The sequence below is a fragment of the Equus przewalskii genome, chromosome 2, assembly GCF_037783145.1.
Source record: "Equus przewalskii isolate Varuska chromosome 2, EquPr2, whole genome shotgun sequence".
Taxonomy (NCBI): Eukaryota; Metazoa; Chordata; class Mammalia; order Perissodactyla; family Equidae; genus Equus; species Equus przewalskii.
In genome coordinates, this window is record NC_091832.1 from 19657455 (window position 1) to 19670542 (window position 13088).

At 42.5% G+C, this 13088-nt stretch overlaps 1 protein-coding gene across 1 annotated transcript in view; it reads left to right on the forward strand.

The window, feature by feature from the left end:
- INPP5B (inositol polyphosphate-5-phosphatase B) overlaps positions 1–13088 on the forward strand; it is a 48717-nt gene that overhangs the window by 19687 nt on the left and 15942 nt on the right. Inside the window, 5 exon segments of the mRNA XM_070610306.1 lie at positions 7806–7902; positions 9513–9680; positions 10537–10638; positions 11722–11836; positions 12206–12322. Of these exon segments, the coding sequence (XP_070466407.1) occupies positions 7806–7902; positions 9513–9680; positions 10537–10638; positions 11722–11836; positions 12206–12322 (599 nt within the window).

Consider the following 13088-nt stretch of genomic DNA (forward strand, 5'->3'; position numbering starts at 1 on the left):
TAAGGGGATAGAGTGATGTGGGGTGGTGGGCCCGGTTTAAATGGGGTGTCAGAGCTACTGACAGTTGAGCGGAGGCCTGAATGAAATGGACTGAGCAGGGGCTGGCCCTGTGGCCGAGTGGTTGAGTTCGCGAGCTCTGCTGCAGGCGGCCCAGTGTTTCGTTGGTTTGAATCCTGGGCGCGGACATGGCACTGCTCATCAAACCACGCTGAGGCAGCGTCCCACATGCCACAACTAGAAGGACCCACAACGAAGAATATACAACTATGTACGGGGGGCTTTGGGGAGAAAAAGGAAAAAATTAAAAAAAATCTTAAAAAAAAAAAAAAAAGAAATGGAGTGAGCAACATGGAGATCTGGAGGAAAAGCATTCCAGGCAAAGGGACCAGTGAGAGCAAAGGCACCTAGTTGGGAATGAGCTTGACACGCTCCAGAACAGCAAAAAAAGGAAGTGTGACTTGATCTGACCCGGTGAGGTAGTGTGAAGGCTGAGGCCAGAGAGGCCTGGAGGCTGGATTAGGTAAGGCCTTATCAACTCCATTCAGGAGGTTGGGTTTTATTCTGAGTGTGGTGGGAAGCTGTCTGAAAGTTTTAAGCAGGGAAGTTACTTCATCTGATGCAGTGATGCGCTTTCTTACTGTTGTCTCGGTGAGAGCTTCTGGGTATGTTTTTGAAGGTAGAAGTTGCCTGAACTGCTGATGAGCTGGATAGGGGTGTGAGGGGACAAAAGAGGAGTCACAAGGGAGTGTTAGGTGTTCTGAGCAGCTGGTTGACGATGGTGCCATTTACTGAGATGAGGAAGACTAAGAGGGGAAGCAGAATATAAGAATCTGGAGCTCAGGTGACAGGCCCTGTCTGGAGATGTAAATTTGGGAATGATCAGCAGGTAGCTGGCTTTTAAAACCGTGAGACTACATGAGGTCACCTAGATGAGGAAGAGTGGCATTAGAGAAGAGGTCATCCCAGGACGTAGCCTGGAGTCATTCCAGGGCTGGGAGGTCGGGTAGGGGAGAGAAAACGAGGAGGCTTCAAGGACTGAAAAAGGCGTTTACCAGAGGAGGGAGCAGTCATATTTCAAGTGCTGCCAAAGAGGGTGACGCGGGCTTAGCTGAAAACTGGGACTTGACCCTCGGATATGACAACAAGGAAGACTGTCCAGTAGCTTCACACCAGCAGTCGCCGTGGGGGGCGGGGCCCGAGGCCCCGTTGCAGGCAGTTGAGAAGAGAGTGGGAAGTGAGGCAGAGGCTGGGTGAGCCTTTCAGAGAGTTTTGATTTCAGTTCCCAGTACGCCTTTTTAAAAAATAAACATTTTTATTTTAGAACAGTATTAGAGTCTCAAAAAAATCGTGAAGATAGCACAGAGAGATGCCATTTATCCCGCACCCAGTCTCCGCTATTATTATCTTACATTAGTTATAGCACATTTTTCACAATTAATGAACCAATATCCGTACATTATTATTAACTGCAGTCCATCCTTTATTCAGATTTCCTTTGTTTTGAGCTTAGGTCCTGTTTCTGTTCTAGGGTCCTGTCTAGGGTACCACATTATGTGTCGTCCTCGTGTCTCCTCAGGCTCTTCAAGGCTGTGACCGTTTCTCATTGTGGGTGTTCCTTGCTTTTGACGACGTTGGTAGTTTTGAGGAGTACTGATGAGATATTTTGTGGAATGACCCTTGATTTGGATGTGTCTGGTGTTTTCCCCACGGTTGGACTGGTTTTACAGGTTTGGGGAGGAAGTCCACAGAAGTGAAGTGTCCTTTGCATCACAGCATCTTGAGGGTACGTGCCGTCAACATGACCTGTCACTGTTGGCGTGAACCTCGAGCACCCGGCTGAGGTCCTGTTGGCCAAGTTTCTCCACTGTCGTTCGTCCTTCCCCCCTGCCACGCTGTCCGCTGTGGAAGCAGTCACTGTGCACAGCCCACACTCAGGGAAGGGCAGCTGTGCTCTGCCTCCTTGCAGGCAGAGGATTCACCTAAATTATTTGGAATTCTCCAGAGGAGATTTGTCTCTTCTCCTCCATTTATTTTTTTATTCAATTTATTTGTGTCAACTTGGACTGATGGATACTTATTTTGTACTTTGCATTATAATCCAATGCTACTTTATTTATTTTGTTGCTCAAATTATTCCAATCATGGCCCTTGGAGCTCTTTTGGTTGGCTCCTGTGTCCCTTTGACATACCCCCATCCCCGTGGGTGTTTTATTTTCGTGTTTTTGAACACTTTCTTGTTTTCTGGCACCTACAAAATGCTCTGGGCTCATCTTGTGTATTTCCTGCCCCAGTCCCAGAATAACCATGTCTGAGGGAGCCCTGGTTCCTTGTGTTGGAGAATGGTATTAGAAACCAAGATCTGGGTGTTAAGTGTGGTCCTTGCTACTAGTATGTCCTTGCTTCTAGGCCCTCTTAGGTGACAGAGCAAGGAAACATTTGTGTGTATACTTACCTGTGTGTGTGTGTGTGTTTCTAAATGTAACCATCTCTATATTAAGGTCAACATGAGTTCATATTGATGTCTCCAGCTCGAATCCATTCCCACATGGAGCATTCCAGCTTCCTCCTTGCTTGTCTGGAACCTCCTCCTCCAGCAGTGGGGACCTGGCCCTCGCCATCTGCCGTGCATTGGCTTCATTCTTCAGTCCCAGTGTGCACGTCTAGTGGCTTCCGAGTTGTTAACCCACACCCGTGGGAAACAGCATTATCAACTGGAGTACAGCGCTTGCATGCGGTTCCTTTTGCCTTCAGTCTTGCAGGCTCCACATATTTCCAAAGGTACTTAGGTCAGCACTTTTTATCCCACCTCCAGTGAGGTTGTTTCACACATTTGTAATGTAGGTAGATTCTTTTGTCATTTTCTGCGTTTCACCCCAGGATCCCTGACCTCCAAAATGATTTTTAAAAAAAATTTGGATACATTAAGGTTCACTTTGTGCTGTCAAGTCCTATGGGTTTTGAAAGTCATATATAGTGTCATGTATCCACCATTATAGTTTCTTCCAGTTTAGTTTCACTGTCCTAAAAAGCCCCCTGTGCCTCACTTATTTAATCCTTACCCCAGCCCCAACCCCTGGCAACCGCTGATCTGTTTACCATCTCTATAGTTTTGCCTTGTCTGGAATGTTATATAATTGGAATCATATAGTATGTAGCCTTTTCAGACTGGCTTCTTTCATTTAGCAATATGCATTTAATATTCATTCATATCTTTTTGTGGCTTGATAACTTCTTTTGTTTAATCGAAGTATAATTGACGTACAATATTATATTAGTTTCATGTGTACAACATAGTGAATCAACATTTGTATACGTTGCAAACTGATCACCACAATAAATCTAATTACCATCCATCATCGTACAAAGTTACTACAATATTATTGCTGTATTCTCCATGTTGTACATTACATCCCCATGACTTATTTATTTTATAACTGGAAGTTTGTACGTATTGCTCCCCTTCCCCCATTTTGCCTCCCCAATCTCCCTGCCCTCTTCTCTGTATCTATGATTCCAGGTTTTGTTTTGTTTTGTTTGTTTTGTCTTTTGGATTCCACTATAAGTGAAATCATGCTGTATTTGTCTTTATCTGTCTGACTTATTTCGCTTAGCATAATTTTCTCAAGGTCCTTCCATGTTGTCACAAGTGGCAAGATTTCATTCTTTTTTACAGCTGAGTAGTATTCCATTGTGTATATATATCACACCTTTGTCCATTCATCTGTCACTGGACACTTAGGTTGTTTCCATATTTTGGCTATTGTAAATAATGCTGTAGTGAACATGGGGGTGCATATATCTTTTTGAATTAATGTTTTTGTTCTCTTCAGATAGATACCCAGAAGTGGGATTGCTAGGTCATATGGTATTTCTATTTTTAATTTTTTGAGGAAACTCCATACTGTTTTCCACAGTGGCTGCACCAATTTACATTCCCACCAACAGTACACAAGGGTTCCTTTTTCTCCACATCCTTATCAACACTTGTTATTTTTTGTCTTTTTGATAATAGCCATTCTGATAGGTGTGAGGTGTTATCTCATTGTGGTTTTGATTTGCATTTACCTGGTGACTAATGATGTTGAGTATCTTTTCATGTACCTCTTGGCCTTCTGTATGTCTTTGAAAAGATGTCTGTTCAGATCCTCTGTCCATTTTTTAATTGGATTTTTTGTTTTTTTGTTAGTGAGTTGTATGAGTACTTTATATATTTTGGATATTAATGCCTCATCAGATATATAATTTGCAAATATCTCCTCCCATTCAGTAAGTTGTCTTTTTGTTTTGTTGATGGTTTTCTTTGCTGTGCAGAAGCTTTTCAGTTCAATGTAGTTTCATTTGTTTATTTTTGCTTTTGTTGTCCTGCCTTTGGAGTCAGATCTAAAAAACATCACTAAAACCTATGTCGAGGAGATTACTGCCTGTGTTTTCTTCTAGGAGTTTTATGGCTTCAGTTCTTACATTTAAGTCTTTAATCCATTTTGAGTTGCTTTCTGTGTATGGTATAAGATAATTGTCTGGTTTCATTGTTTTGCACATGCCTGTCCACTTTTCCCAGCACCATTTATTGAAGAGACTGTCCTTTCCCCATTGTATATTCCTGCCTCCTTTGTTGTAAATTAATTGACCCTATGTGTATGGATTTATTTCTGGGCTCTTTTTTCTGCTCCATTGATCTGTGTGTCTGTTTTTGTGCCAGTACCATACTGTTTTGATTATTATAGCTTTGTAGTATAGTTTGAAATCAGGGAGTGTGATACCTCTGGCTTTGTTCTTCTTTTTCAAGTTTGCTTTGGCTATTCAGGGTCTTTTGTGGTTCTATACAAATTTTAGAATTATTTGTTCTACTTCTGTGAAAAATGCCATTGGAATTTTGATAGGGCTAATGCATTCTTTTTTATTGTTGAATAATGTTTCATTATTTGGATGTACAACAGTTTGTTTAGCCAGTCACCTATTGAAGGGCGTCTTGGTTGCTTACAGGTTTTGATGATTGTGAATAAAGCTGCTGTAAACATTTGCATGAGGCTTTTTATATGGACATAAACTTTCAAATCAATAAATGCCTAGGTGTGTGATTGCTGGATCCTTTGATAAGACTGTGTTTAGTTTTATAAGAAACTGACAAACTACTTCCAAAGTGGCTGTACCATTTTCTACTCTTACAGTCAATGAACGAGAGATACTGTTGCTCCACATCCTTGCCAGCAATTGGTATTGTCAGTTTTTTGGTTTTCAGCAATTTTAATAGGTGTCCCAGTATGCCATTCACTAACTTAAACGCTTGGTTCTCTAAGCTTTATAGTTCAGTGAGAGTAAAGTAAGAGAGGTAGAATCCAGTTGGTGATTTGATTTCCAGAAATAATTAACTAACCATGGGTTGTAGAATTCTAGAAACAACCTATTCTCTCTAGTTCTCCCTTTCTTATTTTTCTTGTTCGCTGAAAGATGATCTGAAACATTCCAGAGAAAGCTACAGACTTGCACTTAGATGGGATTATATTTATATAAGGCACATAAAGGTCCACATTCATCTAGTATTTTCTATTGAATTGTGGAGTGATTGAACTTCTTAGAATGCACCGGCTGGCATGCTGGATGATGGCGATGCAGTGATGAATCGATTGGAGATGGTCGTGTCCTCAATAAGCTCGCGGTCTAATGAGGAGAGAGTTACAGTAGACGCCAATCAAGGCTGTGATGGGAGAAGCACAGGGAGCTGTGGGAACACCAGTGTCAGGGCATCTGGCCAGTCTGGGAGGAATCAGAGAAGGCTTCTTAGAAGTGACCTCTGAGATGTGGCCTACAGCAGGGGGTGGCTAACTGCAGTCCGTGGGCCAAATCCTGCCGCCCGCTTTTGTACAGCCTGTGAGCTAAGAGTAATTTTCATGCTTTTAAATGTTTGAAAAGAATCACAAGAGAGTACTATTTTGTGATATGTGACAATTATATAATATTCAAATTTCAGTGACCATAAATAAAGTTTTATTGAAATACAACTACGCTCATGACTGCTTTTGTACTATAATGGCAGAATTGAGTGGTTGGATCAGAGACTATAAGGCCTGCCAAACCTAGGGCATTTGCTCTCTGGCCCTTTAGAGAAAAAGTTTGCTAACCCTGGCCACAGGATGGGTAGGCGTTAGCCACATAAAGCAGGGTGAGGCAGAAGGAAGTCAGGTTCTAGTGGGATCTTTGTACAACAGCAGTAACTGTAATATACTTAGAGTTTGGCATTCAAGGAGGGAGGGGGTCAGAGGACTGAGGAGAGTGATGTGGCTGAAGAGGTGGGCAGGATCTGGACTGGGAAGACACTTGGCAGCCATATTATGGGGTTTGGGGTTGTCCATAGGGAGCTTTCAAAAGGTTTTAAGTGATGTGATCAGATCTGCTTTTTGAAAAAGTCTTCTGGCCACAGTGTACAGGTTGGGTTAGAGGGTGGGGTGAGAAAGGAGGCAGGAAGACTGGTTGAGGTTTTTGTCATTCCAGGGAGATATCGGTAACATGGATTAGTATAGTGACATTGGGGGACAGGAATATATTGATTTGAGAGGCATTTAGGAAGAAAAATGGAAAGGCCTTGGTGATTGATTCAAGGCATTGAAATGTTATTATTTCCATGTTTCAAACTGTTGTGTTTTCTTTTTCAACTCCAAAGTTTGTTTGTTTTTTCTGGCTCATGTGAATTCATGGGTGAAAAATCCATGTTTAGTAATAGTCTTTAAAGCAAAATTCTTCAGTGACGTTTCACGTCTCTGGTGCTCCTTGCAATCTGTGTATCACAGCAGCCTTTCTCTGTGGCCTCTTCGTGCTGTTCCCTGTTGACAAGAGATTTGGCTTTTAAGGAGCAGAGAAGCCATTGGCAGATTAATTTTCCCTTTCAGGTTTATTGTGGTGTAACAACTTTCCCAAATATGTCTTTGTTGGAAGTCCTTGGGCTCTTTGGTTTTCAAGGCAATTTGTTGCCAGTGACAATTCTTCTCCTTCTCCAGAGCACTGAGACACTTTCCAGTTCTAGATCTCTGACCCTTGCCTTTTTCCTCCTTGGAATTGAAGTCTCACTTGCAGTAAATGGTAATAAGATCACTATCTTATGTTTTATAATATGTTCTGTGGTTTTCAAAGTGCTTACTCACACGTCAACTACTTGATCCCTACAATAAACCTGTGAGGAAGGCAGGTCAGGTCAAGTTGCTGAGATCAGGAGAGGTTAGATGACTTGCCCCAAGTCAAAAGGTCAATAAATAGTCGAGCTGGTGATAGAACTTAGGTCTGCAGATTTCATGGCTTTATTCTTGTTCGTTGTTGAGGAAGATCGGCCCTGAGCTAAGATCTGTTACCAATCTTCTTCTTTTTGCTTGCGGAAGATTGTCGCTGAGCTAACATCTGTGCCAGTCTTCCTCTATTTTGTATGTGGGACGCTGCCACAGCGTGGCCTGATGAGTGGTGTGTAGGTCCACACCCAGAATCTGAACCCATGAACTCTGGGCTGCCAAAGTGGAGTACGTGAACTTAACCTCTACACCACTGGGCTGGCCCACGGCTTTATCCTTTTTATAATGTACTCCGTCTCCAAGAGAAAGGAGTCGGACTAGCTGGGAGAGGTATGTTTTCAGCAGTAAAGACATCGGATGAAATACTTTTTTTTCCTCTTTGTGTGCTCTGTGGGAGCCTCACCTGGACATGACCATAGGCCTTTCCTACACTTTCAAGCCATATGTGGACAACCAGTGACAACTGAGAAGCTGTGGTCTGTATGTTGAAGTGTATGTTTGTGTTTTAATTCCTTCCCCCTCTCTTCTCAGGTAGTTCTCACTTTGATGATTTGAGGCCAAATGGGAAAGGCCTGTTTGTGGACCAGAGCTCCTGGGGTCAGGATAAACCAGAAGACTTGCTCCCAAGGTAATGCGGCTCTCCCTTTGTGTGTACCTCTTAGGGCCGAGGTTTTCCTCGTTGTAGAGCTGAGATCATTCCCGTGCGTGATGTTGCCTGGGGGCCGCTGGCCTAAGAAATGTTGGACAGGGGCTGGCCCCGTGGCCAAGTGGTTAAGTTCGCGCGCTCTGCTGCAGGCGGCCCAGTGTTTCGTTGGTTCGAATCCTGGGTGCGGACATGGCACTGCTCATCAAACCACGCTAAGGAAGCATCCCACATGCCACAACTAGAAGGACCCACAACGAAGAATATACAACTGTGTACGGGGGGGCTTTGGGGAGAAAAAGGAAAAAAATAAAAAATCTTAAAAAGAAAAAAAGAAATGTTGGACATTGATTGTGCGTTTACTGTGTAGGCAGCCGCCATGAGCTTACGTGGATTATCTTGTTTTCACCTGAGAGGTGGGTGCCATCGTTTTCTCTGTCTTTCAGCTAAGGAAACAGGTGAAGGAGAGAGGTTATGTGACTCACCCAGGATCCAGAACAAGCAAGTAGTGGCTCTAGATTTGAAACTGGCGTCTGATCCTGCCTTAGAAATGTAGACGATCAGAAACATTTGGATTTCTCCCTCCCATTCTTTTAGGAGTCTCCTGACTTTCAAGATAGTTCCTTATTCCATTTTTTTTTTTCACTATGTGCTGTTCTATTTCGTCTGTGCTCCAGTGCCCCCTACTGTTCATAGCCAGAACCATCTAGTCAAGATGAAACTTGATTTGTGTCATTATTTTAATTATGCACCTAAGCAACAGTGAACGGTCCCTGCACTTTAAATGTAGCTGGATCTGTCATTCTCAAGTCACTTTCGAGCCTTCTTGGTTTACATAGATACTTTTACATAGCCTTAATTAGTATGTACATGACGACAGTAATGTCAAACACTTGTGTGGCATTTATTCGGTGTCAGAAATTGTTTCAGGTGCTTTAAATATCTTAATTCATTAAGTAGTCTTCACTGAAAGCTTCTTGAGCCATTATTAGGATTCTGTTAGGTAAATATGTCAAACCTTGCTTAACTTTAAATGTTGGTATTTGAATACTTTTTAATACGACTATTAAAACTACATAAATAATAGTGGAATACAAATTTTCACAGCCTTTCTTTTTATTTCAGATTAGTCCTATGGAATACAGTAGACTTACCAAGTCAAAGGATCTGGATAGTTTTATAGTCTTGTTATGTGAGACACTAGGGTCCAGAAAGAGCGTTGTCCAACCTGAGTTCTAATCTGTCCACACTCTGCCTTCATCCAACAGGGTGAATCATTGATGATGCTCAGTCTCATTTTTCTCATTTGAAAAATGAAGGTATTCGGTTAGATAATCTTCAAGGTCCCCTTCTGATCAAAGATTCTGTGAATCTATGATCAGAAGATCTCTGGACCAATATACTGTACAATCAACGACATATGAGTTCATTTAATTCTATATAGAGATAGTGTTGTTTTAGCAAACGAGTTTTCCTTTGGCCCCCTTTAGTCTTCTGTGACTCAGATGGTGTGTGTAGAACCTTCTAGCTTTACATTCACGTATTTTGTCATGGAGGGCTCATCAAAATATGATTAAAAAAATTTTTTTTTCTAGACAGAATAAATCCAAGTCTGAAATTACCGACATGGTTCGCTCCTCCACTATCACGGTATCAGACAAGGCTCATATTTTATCCATGCAGAAGTTTGGACTGCGAGACACATTGGTGAAATCAGAGCTCGTGCAGAGAGAAGAGGATTATACCTACATTCAGAATTTCAGGTAGCTAACTGGGTCTTAGACTGTTTTCATAGCAAAATGATCGTTCAGCTCTGTGAAATTTAAGCATCCCCTCACCTCACCCCCATACCCATCATTTTCTAAATGAGTGATTCTTTTCCCTCTTCATTAGCAGGCATTTATTCTGGGGCTTTTCTGGCCAGGCACTGTGACGGGTGTGGTATAGTGGGAGTGACCCAGCTTGCAAATAGTTACAGAAATGTTTGAAAAGATATACGGGTGCAGAAGGAGGAGAAATGCCTCAATCTTTGCCTGTCCCTCTCTATCCCTTGGCCTTTCTGGGCCTTTGAAGAAAGTCATTTAAATTGAAGTTAGTAAAATAAAATAGTGTTTGGTAATCTTTTTAGACAGGATTACTGAAAGTTAAATGAATAAGGGATGTGGGATTCTGCCATATCTTTTAAAGTGATTGCATTGGGACTATAAGACAAAGTAACATAGCTTCTAGGGATATAAACAGTGAATTATGGTGAAAAAATAGCCTTTTGAACCCTGGTGTTGCTTTCCTTCCGAATGTAATTACCACGGTGCTTTCCAGTAGCATACACAGTAAAGAATCATCTTGTGAGTTATGGCTCCCTAATGACTGTTAAAGCTAAATAGGAATGTTCAGAGTAGACTTACACTGTTTGAAATTATCACAAAAGCAACAAATAGTATGGCAGATTGCAAGTAACCCGTTGGTGCCACAGTCATTGGTCTAGGTTAGATGTGACATTTCTTATTTTGTAAAATTCCACTCCCGAGAGACTGAAATGAGGCAAAATCAGCATAAAATGCTTTTCCTTGTCATCTCCATAGTCCTCCTGAGTGACTGATCAGTTTTCTTTGGTGACAGGTTTTTTGTGGGAACATACAATGTAAATGGACAGTCCCCCAAAGAATGCCTCCGGCCCTGGCTGAGACATAGTGTCGAGGCTCCAGATGTGTACTGTGTAGGGTGAGTGCTTCTTTTCTAGTTGCCTCTACATCCTCAAGATGTATACTGTGGTTGAAGGGATGGGGACGTGAATATGTAACTGAGTCTTCACAGCAGGTAAAGGAATTAGAAAACAAGCGTGTGCTCAATAATAGCTGCTTCTCTGTTTGATGTTCTGGCACTATTTTAAATTAAATTAAAACCAAATTTCTGGTACTATTAAAGTGATGTGCTTGGCATTTAAATGCTAATATTTAATTTTAGTGTAACTCTATTAACATCATTGCACCTTGAACCGAATTTTATTACTTTGACAAAATTCAGTACTTTATTGGGGCTGGCCAGTGGCATAGTGGTTAAGTTCATACACTCCGCTTTGGTGGCCAGGGCTTCGCTGGTTCGGATCCTGAGTGCAGACCTGCTCATGAAGCCATGTTGTGGTGGCATCCCACATAGAAGAACTAGAAGGACTTAGAACTGGGATGTATAACTGTGTACTGGAGCTTTGGGTAGGAAAAAAAAAAGATGAAGATTGGCAACAGATGTTAGCTCAGGGCCAAGCTTCCTCACCAGAAAGCATACCTTAAAAAAATAATTCAGTACTTTATTGGTCACAAAGTAAACATATCTTTGCCAGAAAAAGAAGGTTAACTTAAGGAAAAAAAGCTCCATCAGTCAGTCATTTTTTTTTCACACCTACTGTCTTCTCACCACTGTACTGGGCACTGTTGGTGGAGAGGAGGTAGCAAGGAGGCCTGCATGGTGAAGTGGAAAGGGCCTAGAATTGGGTATTTGTATAGACCTGGGTTTGAGCCTGTTTGTCACTTGGTGCTTGTATGAACTAGTGATCTCAGATGTAGAAGGGGGACACTTCCGACTCCTTCGCAGGCTGGTGGTGAAGAGGAAGTGGGCCGTTGCTTGTGAAGGCACCTGCTAAGTCCTTTGGCATTTAGTTCCTCGGCTCTAGGTGTTTATTTTTCTTCCCTCCTGAGCGTCCTGCAGTTTATCTAGAAAGCTCGGATTTTCTCACCTAAAGCAATCTGAGAACATGTCATCTTTCATGTTCACTTTCTCTACTGTGTAACTGATTGTTTCTCCTAATAGGTTCCAAGAGCTCGATCTGAGTAAGGAAGCCTTTTTCTTCCAAGATACGCCAAAGGAGGAAGAGTGGTTCAAAGCTGTATCAGACTGTCTTCATCCAGGTGCCAAGTACGCAAAGGTAAGAGAGGAGTGAGGGACCTTTTGGTTTGATGGTGCCACGCAGGGACATTCTAGGGCAATCTTTCACTTTTCCTATGACCTTTATTGTAAGCCACTTGTAATTATTGTGCGATTTTCACTTCTGGGTGCTCCAGAAGAGGCGCCCGTAGGTGGGAACGATGCAAGTCTTGGCACTGGTAGGCTGTTTGGTTCTCACGTAGCACACTCAGTGAGTCGAACAGGTAGTTACCTTGTGTCCTAGTAAGGTGGGAAAGGAGGGACACTCTCACTCTCAGCCAGCTTCAAGACCACTTTTCCTTTGGGATATTTATCCTTGTTTTCAACTTCTAACAATGCTGTGGCTTGAACGTTTGGCTCTATTTTCCAGATAAAGCTCATCCGACTGGTTGGCATCATGCTCCTATTATACGTCAAAGAGGAACATGCAGCGTACATCTCAGAAGTGGAAGCTGAGACTGTGGGGACAGGAATCATGGGGAGGATGGTGAGTTCTCGGATGGTCTGTGTGGCACGCTGAGGTCCTTGATCCCTGAGGTCTTGACCCCGTTTCTAATGATACCATGACTGTGTGTGTCCCAGTTTGAGGGTGCTGGTACTACAAGATGAGTGGTACCCTCAATCAGGGCCAATTGAGCAGAATTTAGAAATTTATTTAGAAACCGTGTTCTTTTTTTTTAAGATTTTAGTTTTCCTTTTTCTCCCCAAAGCCCCACAGTACATGGTTGAATATTTTTAGTTGTGGATCCTTCTAGTTGTGGCATGTGGGATGCTGCCTCAGCATGGCTTGATTAGCAGTGCCATGTCCGTGCTCAGGATCCGAACCAGCGAAACCCTGGGCTGCTGAAGTGGAGCACGTGAACTTTACCACTCAGCCATGGGGCCGGCCTCCAGAAATCGTGTTTCAGTGAATGGCTGGCTGATTTGCCGAACTGACGCATTCCCCTGTGTTCACTCCACTCTGGAGCCTCTAGCTTATCCTTCTATTTAAACTGTGAACTATGTCGCAGAAACTATGTTGGGTCACCAAGGAAAAGAAAGAATGCCGATAATAGGTTTGCAGTTTCCTCCTCTTCTCGAGATTGTTAGAATCCTGCTTCTAGGTTCTACCGCAAGAGCTTAGCTTCCCATGGAGAAGGGAGAGCACACGGTTTGCCTGCGATTTAGTGAAAAGTGGACTCAGCTTTGCCACTGACTGGCTAGTCATTGTGCCTTGTTGGGTTTGTTTTCTTACCTGTGAAATACAGACAATA